General features: G+C 48.0%; 1 protein-coding gene across 1 annotated transcript; it reads left to right on the plus strand.

The window, feature by feature from the left end:
* Positions 1-4,459: 4,459 nt before the first annotated feature.
* On the plus strand, positions 4,460-17,138 carry LOC119451312 (carboxypeptidase B). Its single transcript, XM_037714483.2, has 7 exons — positions 4,460-4,555; positions 5,583-5,681; positions 6,916-7,026; positions 7,095-7,185; positions 8,973-9,175; positions 16,777-16,861; positions 16,918-17,138. The coding sequence occupies exons 1-7, from the start codon at positions 4,508-4,510 to the stop codon at positions 17,115-17,117; spliced, it is 837 nt and encodes a 278-aa protein (XP_037570411.2). The 5' UTR covers positions 4,460-4,507; the 3' UTR covers positions 17,118-17,138.
* The last annotated feature ends 288 nt before the right edge of the window (positions 17,139-17,426 follow it).

The raw sequence follows: 17,426 nt of genomic DNA on the forward strand, positions 1-17,426 counted from the left end.
CTGAGACCATAAACAAGAAAAAAAGAAAGATTCAATGCGGGGTATGCGCACCCTTGGTGCGCATACCCCGCATTGCAACGCGTTTAGTGTGAGCTGAGAAGTGTAAATTGGTATCAAAGAGTACACCGAGATCAATGATCTCACGGACTTTACACAACGGTACAGAATCTACTGAATAAGAAAAAGAAATGCTTGCTGTTTTACGGGTGAAAGTCGTGACTTTGTTCTTAGCAGCATTCAAGGTGAGGTTATTATCTGTGCACCATTTAGAAAAAGAAAACAGATGAGACTGCAGGATGTGACAGTAATCAATAGTATGAATTGCCTTAAAAATATTGATGTCATCGGCATATAGAAGGAATGAAGAATTCCGAATGGCTGAAACAACGTCATTAATAAAAATTGAAAGAATGAGTGGTCCTAACACTGATCTCTGAGGGACGCCGCTGGTTACCATGTAAGAAAAAGACGTTCGGCCGTTGACGTTAACAAAACATGATCAACGAATAAGATAACTCCGCAAGAGATTTACAATTGACGAGTCAACACCAAATTGCGTAAGCTTGATGAGAAGCAGTGAGTGGCTGACCACATCAAAAGCTTTGCTGAGGTCGCAATAAATGGTGTCTACTTGCCCCCTTTGAGGTACCGGCGCGGAGGTCTGTGTCATGAAGCTTCCGAGATTAGTGATAGAGGAATCCATGCTGAATCGGAATCAATGTGTTCTTCACAGTAAAAGACAAAACGTTGTGAAGGGCGAGCTCAAAAACCTTAGACGTGGCACAAAGAGAAATCGGGTGATAATTCAAGACATCGGTTTTATAGTCAGACCTAAATACAGGAAAAACAAGAGCAGTTTTCAACATGTGAGGGAAAGTGGAAGTATTCAAAGAGTTATTAAATATAGACGTCAATACTGGGGCAAATATACTGCCGTAAGCTTTTAAAATTGCGGAGGGGATGCCATCAGGGCCGCAGGATAGGGAAGCCTTCAGGCGCTTAAAGCATTTGCTGATGGGCTTTTCATCCAATAACACACGACTAGATGTAGGAGGCGTCGATCATATGCTGCTGACAGCAGCGTTGAACCCTGACGCTTTATATAAGGATGAGAAATGGGCAGCAAAACAATCCGCGAAAGCTTGGATTGTTTGATGATGATGATGACGATGATGATAATAATAATAATAATAATAATAATAATAATAATAATAATAATAATAATAATAATAATAATAATAATAATAATAATAATAATAATAATAATAATAATAAAACATCATTACTGCTGGGAGAGCGATGTCAATACGGAATGGAAATGCACTTATGCGTGCAGAGTGCATCGCGTGACAGACAGGCGAAGCCGGGGTAGCTCGAATTTTTTTTTCACCGATCGTGGAGGCCTCATTACAGAAATGAAATAAAAGTAGTTTGGAATAGCTTTATGGAAGCTATACTTAAAAACAAGGTTGCGTTCCTCATAAAAGCGTTCGTTCCACTAAGGCTGGTAATGTCCAATGAGCAGGCGCCTTAGTTTAACCAGTCACTGAAAAAGTTAGCGAGCAAGAAACTAATGTTTCGTTCTGCAATCGCGCTGGGATACCTATAATTCAGTAAATTCAGACTATAAAAAAGCAGTTAAATCAGCTGAAACATTTTTTTTCATAATGTCCTTCCTTTTATGTGACCAACAATCCGAGACAGTTTTGGAAGATCATAAACAAAAGCGATACTCGTGACATAACCCTTAAAGCACCGGACGTAACATTAATCCCCAGCGAAGAATGTGCTAGCGTCTTAAATGCGACGTTTTCTTCGGCATTCTCTAGCGATTCCATTTTTCGTATTCGTGAATACCTTATACATCTGAATTTCTCCCGATACATTAAACTTGATTTGATTCGACATGTATTGTCAAGCTAATTTGAAACCTAAAAATATTCTCGCCAGCTGTGTGGACAACATGAGTTCTATGTTTCTAAATAATACCAAAGTATGCAGCTCCTTTATTCTCTCAAAACTATTTGAGCAATCGCTTGGAACTGGCTGTATTCCTGATGGTAGGAAAGTGGGGAGAGTTATTTCAAGTTCGATGACAAGCACTGTCCTAATAATTACCGACCCGTATCAATTACCAGCATACCATGCGAAATCACGGAACATGTTTTTTCTTCTCATATTTCCTCTCAACTTTCTAGAAGGCATTACTTTTTTAGTAACGATCAACACGGATTCCGCAAAACAATTTCGTGAGTGAGTGAAACAACTTTATTGAAACCAGCGGATTGAGGCCTGGGCCTAGGCCGCGCCAGGGGCGGTAGAGAGACCCTGTCTCCCCGCCGCCTCTCGAGCTCGCTTGATGGCCCATAGTTGGTCTTGCAGATCTGAGCTGATCAGCGCGGCTTTCCACCGCACCCCAAGCTGTTCTGAGGAGACTGCATTTTTATCTTGTACATGTGCGCAATCCCATAGAATGTGTTCTAAGGTAGCGTGTTCTCTCCTACATAGTTTACACAAGTCATCTGGGTATAGTTCGGGGTAGATGCGATGTAGGTGCACCGGGTTGAGGAAGGTTCTGGTTTGAAGTCGCCTCCAGTCCACCGCCTGAGATCTGTCAAATTTGGAGCTAAGAGGTGGGAATCTGCACCTGGACTTTAGGTAGAAGCGGGTGATGTCGCAGAATCTGAACATTCTGTCCCTCTCCCGTTCTCGTCCCGTTCCTTCGGCAGCTCCTCCCGTTCCTTCCGGAGAAGCTTCTTCGCGAGCGCATGAAACAAAACGTTTGCGTTTTACTCACCACTTACGTTCCATTCTTGACCAGAGGTCCGTTATAGACAGCATATTCTTAGGTTTTTCCAAGGCATCCGACAAAACAACACATAAATCCTTCTTTCTAAATTGCATAGTTTTCATTTGGATAGTAAAGTTTGTGCGTAGTTGAAAGGTGTGCCCTGGTTTGTAAGTAATCCTGCAGACTGATATTGACCGGGTTTATGAATGGTGCCAGTTATGAACATGAAATTAAACATTTACAATTGCAAATTTATGCATATTTGTCGATAACATATTATTCACGCAGTCTATCCCATTAAAAACAATGATTTGGAATTTGTATGCTCATATAAATACCCTGGTGCGTACAGTACATCTCGTATCTTGGAACTCACATCGTATCTTGGAAAACTCACATTGATTACATAACTGACAATGTCAGTCGTATGTTAGGTTGCCTCCGCAGAGATTTTTCTCAGGCCCATGTATCCCTCACATTACAGCTTTATAACACGTTGGTCCGCACTAAACTTGAGTAGGCAGCAGTTATGTGGAATCGTGTTCTCGAATCACTTATAGCAAGCTTAGACGCGGTACAAACCCGTGCATCACGTTTTATTATTTCCAACTATCATCGAACCGCTAGTCTTTACAGCTATGAAGGACACCTTTCGTTACCCAGCCTTTCTCATCCAAAAACAGCATACCGCCTTTGTTTATTTTATAAGACTTATTATCACAATTCATTACTCAATAGGCTACTAACAAAACCATCCTAGACTTCCACACGCATTGATCACTACCATAAAGTAAGTATTCTATTCTCAAACACTAAATGTTATCACGACTCATTTATTCCCAGCACATGTTTGTGTTGGAATCGCCTTCCACACAATCTGGCCGCCATTAGAGGCATTAACGCTTTTAAAAGTGATGCTACGAACCTGGGGCCGAATTTGCAAAGCTTTACTTTCGTAAGTGCTCTCTGCCATTGGCTAACCGCCTTCGCTAATAATATGTCGAGCATCAGGATTGGCTGAAATTTTCTCTTACAAAAAATTTTAGCGTAAGAAGGTTTTGTGAATGCGTGCCCTCGTTTGTAAGTAATTACAAAACTGTTGCATCATTCCTGTTTTGGCTGTCAATCGTATTGTATTTATTAACATTGTACCCGTTCCTCTCTCTAATGCCGTAAGATCCCTGATGATAACTAAATGAATGAATGAATGAATGAATGAATGGGAGGAATACAACTCTTACAAAACACAGCCCCAGACTTCGGTATTTATTTTTCTACAAGTATACATGCAAATGTTAGTTGAACTCATTGATGTAGATACCAAGTATCTAAAATCACACAGTAGATATAAAATCAAGAAGGGGGGCGACCGATGGAGTAGCACACTGTGGTATTGAAGTTACGTAAACAGGAATAAAGTGCCTCCTAAAGGCTGGCCAGCTTAGCTAGTGATGTTTATGTAACTTCTAGTAGATACAGTATCGTACAAGAAAACTTCGCTGCGACATGAGAAACCATGGCTAGATGCGTTTAACCACCGCTACAAACGTCACCGTATTCTTATGCTTTGCGCATGTGTATTTAGGGTTGCGATCAACTGCATGTGAATTAAACTGTACTTGTTTATAATTTCACTTTCTGTTTTTATATCCTGCCGGCAAGATCCACAACCATTTGCAAACATTTGGTCTGCGAAGAAAGTCCTTGGTAAACGTCATGACCATAGGAAAATCATTTGAAAACCGTGATCTCAAGCTTGTCAAGGTGAGTCTAGAACGGATACAGTACATAAACTTTGCGCTATAGCTGATGCATTGGATACGTGAAGCGAGAAAATATTCAGGAAATCATCCAGAAATGAACTGTGCCTACTTTCATTGCTTGCGCGTCACACATTGCATGTGCTTGAACAAATAAAACACCTGTGGTGTCTTTAAAAGAAACCACAATGGAGTTATATTTAACTTCTTACAGATCTTTAATAATCGCCTGTGACTTTTCAATTGGATTTCTTGAAGAGGCGGAAATTTACCTGTACCAGAAATCGCGATGTCCAAGTAGCTTGAGATTTCTGCTTCGCAGAAATCTCAAGAGTATAAAATGTGCTACGAAATAAATAAGTCTTCCAGATTATAGTTTCGCACAAGCGTTCCTCTAGCAGTTCGGAGCAATGTTAACTGAAACGCTACTGCACTTTTTTTCTTCTTTTTTTTTTTTTGCAGAATTTGGGCTATATATACTTTTGCAGAATATACATGACTATATATACTGCTCAGCTTCAATGTCGCAATTGCTACATGTGTTATTAAGGGTATAATTAAAAGTGAATTAGGTAAAATATAAAATGATAATATATATATATATATATATATATATATATATATATATATATATATATATATACGCACACACACACACACACACACACACACACACACACTCACTCACTCACTCACTCACTCACTCACTCACTCACTCACTCACTCACTCACTCACTCACTCACTCACTCTTAATAAAATGCATGTTTTTATTACCGCATAAGTATTTCAATAGAAACTGTTTTGCAAATACTCCTACACGCCAAGCAACACAACTGATACACAAGACTACTTATTTTAGCTGAGGGATATGATTTCGAGTTCACCATCAATTCGATTTGCATCGCAAAGAGATGTGTGCTGCTACTGTTCAAAACATTGGCTTTGAGGGCAGCGGCACATTGTGTTTTTCTACGCTCCGCGGTGTGGAGCTCTGTATACACTCCCATAGTTTCATCGCTTCCTTGCGCAGCTATCGTCAGGACGAGCCAAAAGAGCTGTGTGGCTGGATGGTGGCATGCACGCCAGGGAGTGGATTTCCCCCGCGACAGTCATGTACATTCTTGAAGAGGTTCGTATGCACGAGTTGTTGACCATAGTCCGCGCTTTTATCGTTACACGTTTCAGAGACATGTATTGCCGTCTTTGCACAGTCGCCAGGTTAGTTATTCCGCCTAATTGTTTTTCTTTGCAATCAGCATAACGATATTTATATGAAAGAAACAATGTCGTTGAATGTCCGCAAATGACATTCGGTCGCATCGAAATGCACGCAGGCCTATGACGTGTCCGCATGCAGAGCCCACGGACATGGTTAAGGGCGTAGTTCTGCAAGCAGCACAGTACACTAACAATGAAGCCAACCGCTACCCACCTGTCTGTTCAAGAAGTATACGGCTTTTTCTTAAATACACGTGCTGCGCATGAGAACATTCCATGAGTGCAATGTGCATTAATACAAACAACGATGGCGGTTTATGCACACGTTTTCGCACAGACAGATAAAAACCCCTCCAAAGCACTGCTGCAGCAGATTTCGTTGTTTTATAACGAAGCGGCTAATGTCTAACGTTCGTTACTATTTCACAATGCCAGCAGAGCATCTCCGACCGTTTTGTATGCATCGTGTCTTTGCATAAATAAAATTCAAAAAAGTGGAAATGAAGAGTGGGGAAGGAGGGAAGACGTTCGTCCTTAGCTGTCTCTCGCCCGAGCTCTTGGTCATCGCAAGAGCTTCGGCAAATACGCGACGAAACCCGAGATTTTCCCTGACTATGGGTGGCAATACGTCCGGCCATCGTCAACCCCTGCCTATTAGCCGACTTCGGCTTTGAGCTGCGCACACAACTTATTATATACTCTTTGATCATGGCACACGCTGCAAATCGACTCTGACTGGCGCCAGGCACTGCTCTGTGAAGCGAGAGCGTGCAAGAAGCCTGCACAAGCATGAGAACACCAGCATAAGGCGCTGGTTGGCCTCTGTAAGAGCTAGTAACACACCCAAAAAGCATTCAAGATGAACAATTCGAACCGGTCCCTCATCCAAGCTCAAGCGAGGCAAAGAGGCAACAACGGACGTGTTGGATTCACTATTGGGTCAGGGAAAACCTGGGGGACCGGTTTGCACCTCTCGTTTGCATATTTGAAACAGCGGCGACGCAGTGATAGCCCCCAAGTGCGGGCATGGTCAGGCCGTAATGCACCACTCGGCCCCCAGGCCAATCGAGTGTGGTCCGTCGGTGGCGGTTTGTCCGCAACGACGCGAACTCCTGAGCCCGTGTCATTTTTCCTCTGGTACCCAGCTGGTGAGCGGCTACAGCAATGACAATGACACGACCAAGATTCTGGACACCTTCGACGTGTACGGTCTACCGGTGGCCAACCCGGACGGCTACGAGTACACGCACATCCTCGTGAGTCATGAGCGCTTCGCTTGTCGGTGAGCGACGCGGAGCATATCAATGGCACCGGCTGCTTGCAGAACCGGCTGTGGCGGAAGACGAGGTCCACAACCGCCAGCTTCATCTGTCGCGGTGCCGACCCGAACCGAAACTTCGGCTTCAAATGGAGCTGTGAGTATACGAAGGCATCTGAAAGCAAGCGTACTGCGGGCGCAGGAAGCCATGGACCGAGCATCACACGTCTGCATATGCCTTAATGTTGTTCACTAGGGTGCGCAGAGTCATACTTTGCCGTATAGCCGCTGATTTTCTCTTGACGGTATGGAGAAAATATGACAACTCCTCCAAATGTTCGTGCAGCAACGTGTATGTTTTGCTAACAACTGCAGTGTTCGGATCACGCCCTTGCACGGCCGTCGCTATGTCCTGACCGTGCAACCCGAAACGCGACGCTTGGGGTGGTACGGGTGCTCAACTGAACAGGTAGCATGTTGCTGGGAAGCGTGATGGGCTGGACTGCGCATTACACACGAGAAATATCCATACGTCGCCACCACTGCTTCCCCAAGCATTATCGAGTGAATTTTGAAACGGTGCACCCAGTTTTCCTTATTCATAAAGACTTTCAACGAATTTATCGGTGTTACTTACGAAGAATGGAGATGATCAAAGTGTAAGAGTCGGCCGTTAGTGGAGGAGGCGCATAGACATAGATTCACACATAGAATTTTCACACAGAGATGACATAGAATAGAGGGTTTTCTCTGTATTCCGTGACGTCCCAATGATTTTACGCGCGAAGTTTTGTCTAAGTAAGTGAGCTCAATAAAATTTAAATGTTTCTTGCGCATGAAGAAGTCACTACTATAGCCTGGAATAATGGCACATGTGCTCAAACTGAACAAGGCATCATCTTAGTTACCACAGCCCCAGCTTGTTAAACATCTCGAATGAAAATAGCAATGGCAGGGAGAGCCGTCAGTTGCCAGTGATGAACAAAACCAGAACCTCGGGTAATTTATCTTGCTCTCTGGCTTGGTTCATATTGGTTCGCAAAGAGTAGGTTTGTTAACATATGCGTCCTCTATTTCTCTTACATATAATTTGTTAGCAAGATAGCGGAAAGGATCGAAACAACCCGCCAAAATTTTTGTCGCGTCTTATTTTTAATAATCAATGGAGTAACTTTGGCTCTTTCGCCCGTTTTTGTGGTTGGTGGTGGGCGGTTGACTTGTCACAGCCGATAAAAAGGCACCGAAACAAAGGGCGCTCGTGCAACCGACTTGCGGGGGGCCGTTCGTCGCCGAACGTCACAGATCTTTGAGACGTCGTTTGGACGCCGCTCCTCCCTGTGGCGGCTGCGGAGGGCTAGCAGGATTGCAAACTCGCGCCGCTGGAGGCAACATACATAGGACGAGTCGGCTTATATACTGACTGTACCGCTGCAGATATGCTGGTTTCGCGGGCTTCTTTCACACTGGGAAAAAATACATTTATGTAGCACGTATTGAGCAACAGAAAGCTGTATCGGGAGTTTTTCATGTTGCTCTACAACTTTCTCATTGACACTTTTATAATTAGGACAGTACTTCTCGAGTTAGATAATTAATTACAATTAATTAATTAAATCTCTGTAACGAAAAAATTACTGGCGGCTACTCCACTGTACTGGAAACAATACGCACTAGGTTGGCTTCGCGTAACGCCGTTCCTCTTTTTTTAAATCGTGCTGCGTGATAGCTGGGACACCCTGTATATTCACGGTAATACAACTCCTGGCTTGAAGGGTGGTACAAGCCATTGTTCAAGTATAGTATCGACAGCGAAAGAGACAACTGTCGAGCACTTTGTTCCTCGCATGTCTGTTGCCGTTGCATGAGTTTTACATTCCAGTCCCCGACGGAAGCAGACAACGCTTCGCCTGCTCGTGTGCCTCACCGCTGAACTGTTGTGCGCAGCGGGCGGCTCAAGCAGCAAAGCGTGCTCGGAGGTCTTCGCCGGGAACAAGGCATTCTCGGAGCCGGAAACCAAAGCGATCGCGAACTTCGTCTATGCCCGGCGCCGCGAGATCATGGCCTTCATCACATTCCACTCATACTCGCAGCTCTGGCTCACGCCGTGGGGCTACACGGCACTCAAGCCGGCCAACTACCTCGAGCTCGTGAGTGCCCGCACGGATTCGTGCGCCAAGTATTTTTTTTTTTTTTTTTGCGCGAAAGTGGTGCGGCGTGAGGAGCTCCTTTATTTCTTTCCTTCCTTCTTTCTTTCTTCTTTAAGCGAAGCTTTCCTTGTTTATTCCCCCCACCTTGAGCGGCGTGCCCATTCTAGGCCAGTCTGCCAAAATGGACATGTGCCACTGTGACACAAGAGGTATAGAAGCTTTAAATTTATTTACAGATATGTCGTACTTCTCTGAGCATACACCTCTTGTCGTTACTGTTGTTGCCTCCAATGTACGGCACATACTCAAAAGGAGGAATTGGCAAAGGTTCGCAATGGGAACATAATGGAAAGCCTTCCTTCCCGCTAACTGGACAGTCTGTATGACCTGTATTTAAATAATATGTCAAGGTGTTTATTGACAGGATTGAGAGGTCGAACTCGGTGCGGCAGTCAGAACCCTGCGAGCAGTCAGGACAAGCCCCGTGCGTAAAAGCGCTGGTGATGCGCCTGACTGACCGGCACTTCTTCGTCGTATTTCATACACCGGAGATGCACCTGGCTAACCGGCACTTCTTCTTCCTTACATTTGTCCCCCGGAGAAAAAGACGCCATCCTGGCGATCTAAGCATACGGTAACATCGTAGAAGGGCTTGAGCCGATCTACGTGAACCGTTTCGCGACCGCGACGGCGCTGATCAGAGGATGGTGACACAGGCTCGACGACATAATTCACGGGGGAAATTTGTGCAATTACACGGTAAGGTCCATGATATCTTGGGAGCAGCTTAGAAGAAAGGCCGGGAGCTACAGGTGGAACCCACAGCCAAACCAACGAATCGGAAGGGAAGCTTGGGGGAACAGAGCCACCACGACGGAGCTTCTGTTGTGTCTGATTTGCGGTGGTAAGACAACGCGCGAGTTGTCTGCATTCTTCAGCATGCTGCGCAGCTTGAGACACAGGAACACATTCCGATGAATCAGGCTGGTAGGGTAGCATGGTATCGATGGTGCAGGAAGGTTCACGGCCGTACAGTAAGAAAAACGGAGAAAAACCAGTGGTAGCTTGAGTGGCAGTATTATAGGCGAACGTGACGAACGGAAGCACAGCGTCCCAGTTGGAATGGTCGGACGCGACGTACATGGCGAGCATGTCGCCAAGAGTACGGTTGAAACGCTCCGTCAGCCCGTTCGTCTGTGGATGGTATGCGCTAGTGGTCCTGTGGATGATGTGACACTCCTTCAGAAGCGACGTCACGACTTCAGATAGAAATGCGTGGTCTCGATCACTGAGAAGTTCCCGAGGGGCTCCGTGACGAAGAACAAAATGCCGCAGTATGAAGGATGCAACATCTTGGGCAGTTGCAGATGGAAGTGCAGCGGTTTCTGCATAGCGTGTGAGGTGATCCACTGCAACGATAATCCAGCGGTTGCCAGCACCAGTACAAGGAAGCGGGCCGTAAAGGTCGATTCCGACCCGATCAAAAGGACGGGATGGGCAAGGAAGCGGCTGCAAGGGTGCGGCAGTGGAAGTAGGGGCCGACTTTCGGCGCTGGCAGTCGAGGCAGCAGCGGACGTACTTCCGAACGAACTTGTACATGCCAGGCCAGTAATACCGGAGCCTAAGGCGGGTGTAGGTCTTTAACACGCCACCGTGTGCACATTGGGGATCAGTGTGAAACGATGCACATAAATCAGCCCGAAGATGACGCGGTATTACTAGGAGCCATTGCCGACCCTCGGGGAGATAATTGCGACGGTATAGGAGTTGGTCGCGAATAACAAAGTGATGCGCCTGCCGCCGTAGAGTCCTAGACGCCGTAACAGTGGTAGGATCAGAGAGAAACTCCAAAAGCGAAGGAATCCACGGGTCTTTGCTCTGCTCAGAGCGCATGTCATCGATGGCAAGTGCTGAGAGGACAAAGTTGAGTGGGCAAAGACTGTCAGGATCAGGGTCAGGTGATATTGGCGAGCGGGAGAGAGCGTCGGCATCGGTGTGCTTGCGTCCAGAGCGGTACACAATCCGGATGTCGTACTCTTGCAAACGGAGTGCCCAGCGTGCGAGGCGGCCAGAGGGGTCTTTCAATGAGGAGAGCCAGCACAGCGCATGGTGGTCCGTTACTACATCAAATTGGCGGCCGTATAAATAAGGTCGAAATTTCGTAAGGGCCCACAGTATGGCTAAACACTCCTTTTCTGTGACAGAGTAGTTTAGCTCTGACTTCGTCAGCGTGCGGCTAGCATAAGCAACGACGTATTCCACAAGACCACTTTTGCGTTGGGCAAGAACCGCCCCAAGGCCGACTCCACTAGCATCTGTATGGACTTCAGTTGGGGCATCGGGGTCAAAATGCCGCAGAATAGGAGGAGAGGTGAGCAGATGGCGAAGGGTCGTGAACGCGTCATCGCATGCTTTCGACCAGGCGGACTGGGCGTTGTCTCCAGCCAGCAGTTGAGTCAAAGGGGCGATGATCATGGCGAAGTTCTTCACAAAGCGGCGAAAATAGGAGCAGAGGCCGACGAAACTACGTAGTGTCTTCAGATTAGTGGGCTTGGGGAACTCGGCAACTGCACGGAGTTTTGCAGGATCCGGAAGCACGCCTTCTTTGGATACGACGTGGCCTAAGATGGTAAGCGTACGAGCAGCAAAGAAGCATTTTTTGATGTTAAGTTGCAGGCCAGCCTTAGTCAGACAGCTTAATACCTCTCGCAGTCGTTGGAGGTGAGTCGAGAAATCAGGTGAGAAGACAACGACATCATATAGGTAGCACAAACACGTGTGCCACTTGAGACCGTGCAAGATACTGTCCATCATACGCTCGAACGTAGCGGGCGCATTACATAGGCCGAATGGCATGACATTAAATTCGTATAATCCGTCCGGTGTAACGAAGGCGGTTTTGGAGCGGTCAGCCTCTGCCATGGGGACTTGCCAATATCCAGACCGCAAGTCCAAAGAGGAAAAGAACTCGGCACCTTGCAGACAGTCAAGAGCATCGTCTATGCGCGGTAGGGGATATACGTCTTTGCGCGTAATTTTGTTAAGACGTCTGTAATCAACGCCGAAGCGAATAGAACCATCTTTGTTTTTTACGAGGACAATAGGCGATGCCCACGGGCTATGGGACGGCTGAATCACGCCACGCCGAAGCATATCGCTCACTTGTTCGTCGATGACGCGGCGTTCAGAAGCTGAGACACGGTAAGGACGCTGCCGGAGTGGGGCGTGCGAACCGGTGTCGATGCTGTGCGACACTGTGGTGGTGCGGCCGAGAGAATGTTGATGGCTGTCGAAGGAGGCGGCTAATTCGCGTAGCAGGCTGACAAGTTGCGCGCGTTGTGTGGTTGTCAAATCACCGGAGATTGACGGTTGGAAGCACTCCAACGGCGGTCGAGTCGCATTGTCGAGCCCGGCGAGGGATGTCGAATGCGCGGTGTCGGGAGCATCGAAGAGCATTGAAGAATCCACAATTTGAACGTAACCGAGGCACTCTCCGCGATGCAAAGTAACCGGCAGGAAAGACACATTGTACACACACATCACACCATGGCCAGCACTGATGGCGATGACGGCAAAGGGCAGCGGAAGGGAACGGCGACGGGCGAACAAGTCACATGGTGTGATTAAGACGGTTGCGTCACGTGCAGATACGCAAGACAGAAACGACGGCGGCGGACTGAGGAGGGATATCGGTAACTTCGGCCACAATCATTTTTGTAGGCGTCACAGGATCTTGGTCCATGGCTGCAGCGGAAGGAAACGACAACTCCACCTCGGCGCGGGCGCAGTCAATGATGGCATTGTTAGACGAAAGAAAATCCCAGCCTAGAATGACATCGTGGGAGCAGGACGCCAAGACAACGAACTCAATGACATGAAGAGATTCCGCGATTACAACACGAGCAGTGCAGGCTCCCAAAGGTTCGACAGGCTGTGCGCTCGCAGTACTCAAATACAGTCCGGAAAGCGACGTCGTTATACTTTTCTTATCCGTCGGCAAAGTCCTGCGCGTAACACCGAGATTGCTGGAATCCCTTCGACGTATACATCAATTACGTTGCAGGGGTGATTTCGAGGCCTTGGGTAAAGCGAAGGGGACGCAGTTTTCGCCTCGGGAACTGCGACACTTAGTTTCCCTGAGGCAGAGGGCTTGGCCGGCGTCTCATCGGTGAGATGGAACGGCGGCGTGGGGATGGCGAACGACGAGTAGTGTAGGGAACAGGGGTTTCATCTGGCGGCACAGGGGATTGTAGCTGTCGAGGGGCGTAACTGTTCATGGGTCGGCGGTAATCATAAGTAGGGTGCATAAGGCGTCGACAAAAGCGGGCAACGTGTCCCGGAATACCACAATGGTAGCAAATTGGGCGGTTGTCGGCTGTGCGCCAAGGATTTGGCTGGCGTGGTAGCTGTGGTGCAGGCGGCGAGAAGGGAATCGGGGGCGGTCGCGCAACAGCTTGGAGAGGTGGAAGTAGAGCGAAGGGCTGCCTTGCAGCGACGTCAGCGTATGTCAAGGGCGCCGCGACTGTAGGCGGTGGAATAGCAGCTGGCAGGCACTCAGCGACTTGCTCCTTGATGACGGTCTGTAACCCCCGTGTCAGTGGGGAGTGTGGTTGCGCGTTCGTAAAGGGCACCAGGGAAAGATGCCGAGCAACTTCTTCTCGCACGAACTCCTTTATCTGGTGCATCAGAGGCGACTCGTCAACACCTAGCGTCAGACCTGAGACAGGGGCGAATTCTGAGGGCGGGTGTCGTGTGACAACTCGCTGCCTTCGAAGTTCGTCGTAACTTTGACACAGCGCAATGACGACAGGCACTGTGGTCGGGTTCCGGGCGACCAACATCTGGAAGGCGTCGTCCTCAATTCCCTTGAGGATATGCCGGATCTTATCAGCGTCTGACATCGTTGCGTCGACTCTGTTGCACAGATTAACGACGTCTTCGATATAGCTGGTGAAATTCTCACCTGGTTGCTGGGCGCGTCCGCGCAGGCGTTGCTCGGCCTGAAGTTTACGTACAGCAGGACGACCAAAGATTTCCGCGAAGTTGGTCTTGAACGCCGACCATGTCGAGATGTCGGATTCGTGGTTACGATACCACAAGTGCGCAACGTGGCTCAAGTAGAAAATTACGTTGTTGAGCTTTTCCCTATCGTCCCAGTGGTTGTGCCTGCTGACTCTGTCGTACGAGGCGAGCCAGTCCTCGACGTCCTGATCACCGGTACCCGCAAAAATCGCAGGATCCCGCTGACGCTGCATGCCAGGACAGATGACAGTTGGTGCCGTGACTGCAGCTTCTTGGGCTGGATTGTCAGGCATGGTTTGAGAAGACTGGGCTGGATCGTCCGGCATGGGCCGAGATGATTGAAGGGTTCGGCTTCGAAGTTCCAGCGTTGATGGAGTCGTACCCCGCACCTCCACCAAATGTCAAGGTGTTTATTGACAGGATTGAGAGGTCGAACTCGGTGCGGCAGTCAGAACCCTGCGAGCAGTCAGGACAAGCCCCGTGCGTAAAAGCGCTGGTGATGCGCCTGACTGACCGGCACTTCTTCGTCGTATTTCACACACCGGAGATGCACCTGGCTAAACGGCACTTCTTCTTCCTTACAAATATATTATTAATAATAAATACTAAATTTAAAAGTGACCCTGCCAATTTTAGATAAAATCGAAAAAAAATACGACAGAATTCATCTCACTATGATTGTCGACGTTATAATACGAGTAGTATTGAAGCAACGTAGCGATACACCGTATATTGCCACCACCGAAACGCGTCATCTATGAGGCGTCTATGCAGCCGCCGTGCCATGTAGTGGCGCCGCCGTGAAGTACGCGCCTGTGTGAATATTTATTCAAACAATATTGTGCGAATATACGAGCCACGAGCTTGATACCTCCCAGCACCGCAGAAATCTTAAATGATCTTTGTCACAGAAGAGCACCGTACCCAGTTGCAGGTACCCAGTGACCCCGGTTGGAGTGAAAGAGTTGGCGGGAAAACGGTTAGAGAAACAGAGATATATAGTCCCATGAAAGTGCGTCAAGTTCCCAAAGAATGCTAATTGCATTAAAATACAAATCTAATGTTAATATTGAGGGAAAAGATGTCAAAATTCTTCTCCCGACAAGAATCGTACATAAACTTCGTCCTCATATGACACACACCTGCGCCAGAAAGGATGTTCCACATCCGCAGCCAAGGTTTGTGGGTTGTGGCCCTGGCCATAGCCTCCGAGGAGGCTATGCCCTGGCTAACACTCCCAGGGTTAGTTCTAGTAGTAAAACATAAATAACCCATAAAGTGAATGGGAAAACGGCGCCGTGGTAGCTCAATTGGTAAGAGCTTCGCACGCGTAATGCGAAGACGTGGGATCGTTCCCCACCTGCGGCAAGTTCCCTTTTCGTCCACTTTCATTTCCACTAATTTATCATTTATTTCAATTAGTAAGGACAAGTAATTCCCCCTATGTTGTCCTTGGTGTCTGTGTTTGTTGGCTTCTTATGATATGGTTAATAAAATTCGAGCCCCTCGGTGGCCCTTCTTCTCGTGTGATGGAATATGAGGTTTGGGCCGAGGACCACTCACCAAGGAACGCAATCGACCACCCGAGTGCACACAAACACAGAATCTATATTACCAGGACAAAATACAAGCTTCACGTTGGACATGCGCTTAAAAGGTACTACAACTAATGCATGCAGTCCTGCGGCTGTTACTACAATGTCTTTCGTATAATATAAATTGTCTCTCGTCGTGCTCCCTCGTGTGGAGGAGCCACTTGACGCGTCTAGGCCGATGTCGGTCCCGAAGAGTCGACTGGTCGTCGGACTGCGTCACCGTGGGTTCACCCACTGCACCATGGGACCTGCAGCCGTGGTTGCGCGCGCAGTAGCTCCCACTTTTGCCTGCGGCAGCAAGGCTGGTCGTGGCAGTGACCCGGGAAAGCCGCCACCTAGCCTGGCTCCCTGGGCCGGTTGCCCAGCAGGAAGGAACACAGGCCCTTGAGGCTCCCTGGACGAGTTACCCACCTCGCCTGGCTCCCTGGACCGGTTGCCCAGCAGGAACACATGTCCTTGGGGTCCGAGAACGGCGTAGCGGGCGATCTGATTTCTCTGGACTGGGCGTCCAGCGAGAACCGGCTGGCCTCCAACGCCGAGCAGCACAGAACACCGGCGCGCACCACGCGCCACACGAGCACACTTCGTCGTCGCCCCCGCACGGCGAACACGGCGTTCTTTTTTCTTTTTTTTACTAGATTTGCGCAATCGACAAACCACGCAAGGAAACATCGATTGGACTAGCGCTCGTCTTGTCCAAATTACCTTGTGTGATTTTGGTTTCTTCGCACCATCAATCATTTTAACAGAAATGCACCAATACACCAATATGATGTCATGACATGTCCCTGTGAAACCTTACCCGGGGCTACATAACCAACACGTTACATATGTAAATATTTCGAAGGTGCAACTCTCTTCCGCATCTTGTCTGTACTTAACGCTAATGTGGCTGTGGTGTCACTGTCCTCTTCTTTGTCTAATGTGTCACGAATGATAAGCAGGACAGAGGGGGGCCACTGACAAGCGCTCTGTTCCGTGCAGGCCCGCGCAGCAAGAGTCGCCACGGCTGCGCTAGAGAAGGTTCACGGTACCAAGTACAACGTTGGAACATCCACCAGTATGCTGTGTAAGTATACCGCAGGCCTACGCCTACGCGAATTTATCTCATCTTCGTTGTTGCAGACGTCGCCTCGGGAGGCTCGGACGACTGGGCCCTGGGCGAGGCGCAGATTCCGTACGCGTACACCGTAGAGCTGCGTGACACCGGTCGCCACGGGTTCACCCTGCCGCGCGACCAGATCGTGCCTACCGGTGAGGAGACCTGGGCAGGAATCAAGGCCCTGCTGCTCGAGATCGCCAGTAAGGTGGACGAGGGAACGTGATGCACGGCCACTGTGGCCGAGACGACAACAACAAATGCATATTTATGTTCTGCGCACGCAATTTGTGAATAAATATTTGTAAAGAACAAACATACTACCTATATTCAATCTATATCCTGATTGTGGCAGAACGTAAGATGTCCTTTTAGGTCTTTCTGGTCAGGCCCGTCACGCAAAAAGAGGCGGTACATATTGGTGGCCGTTGCACTATAGAAAGTGTTGAGACTCCGCTGAATCTTCTTGTCACTTGTTCAAAAAACAATTAGCGAAAATTGTGACAGCCTGCCGTTAGGATTCGTAGGGTTGTGT

The sequence above is a fragment of the Dermacentor silvarum genome, chromosome 1, assembly GCF_013339745.2.
Source record: "Dermacentor silvarum isolate Dsil-2018 chromosome 1, BIME_Dsil_1.4, whole genome shotgun sequence".
Lineage (NCBI taxonomy): Eukaryota > Metazoa > Arthropoda > Arachnida > Ixodida > Ixodidae > Dermacentor > Dermacentor silvarum.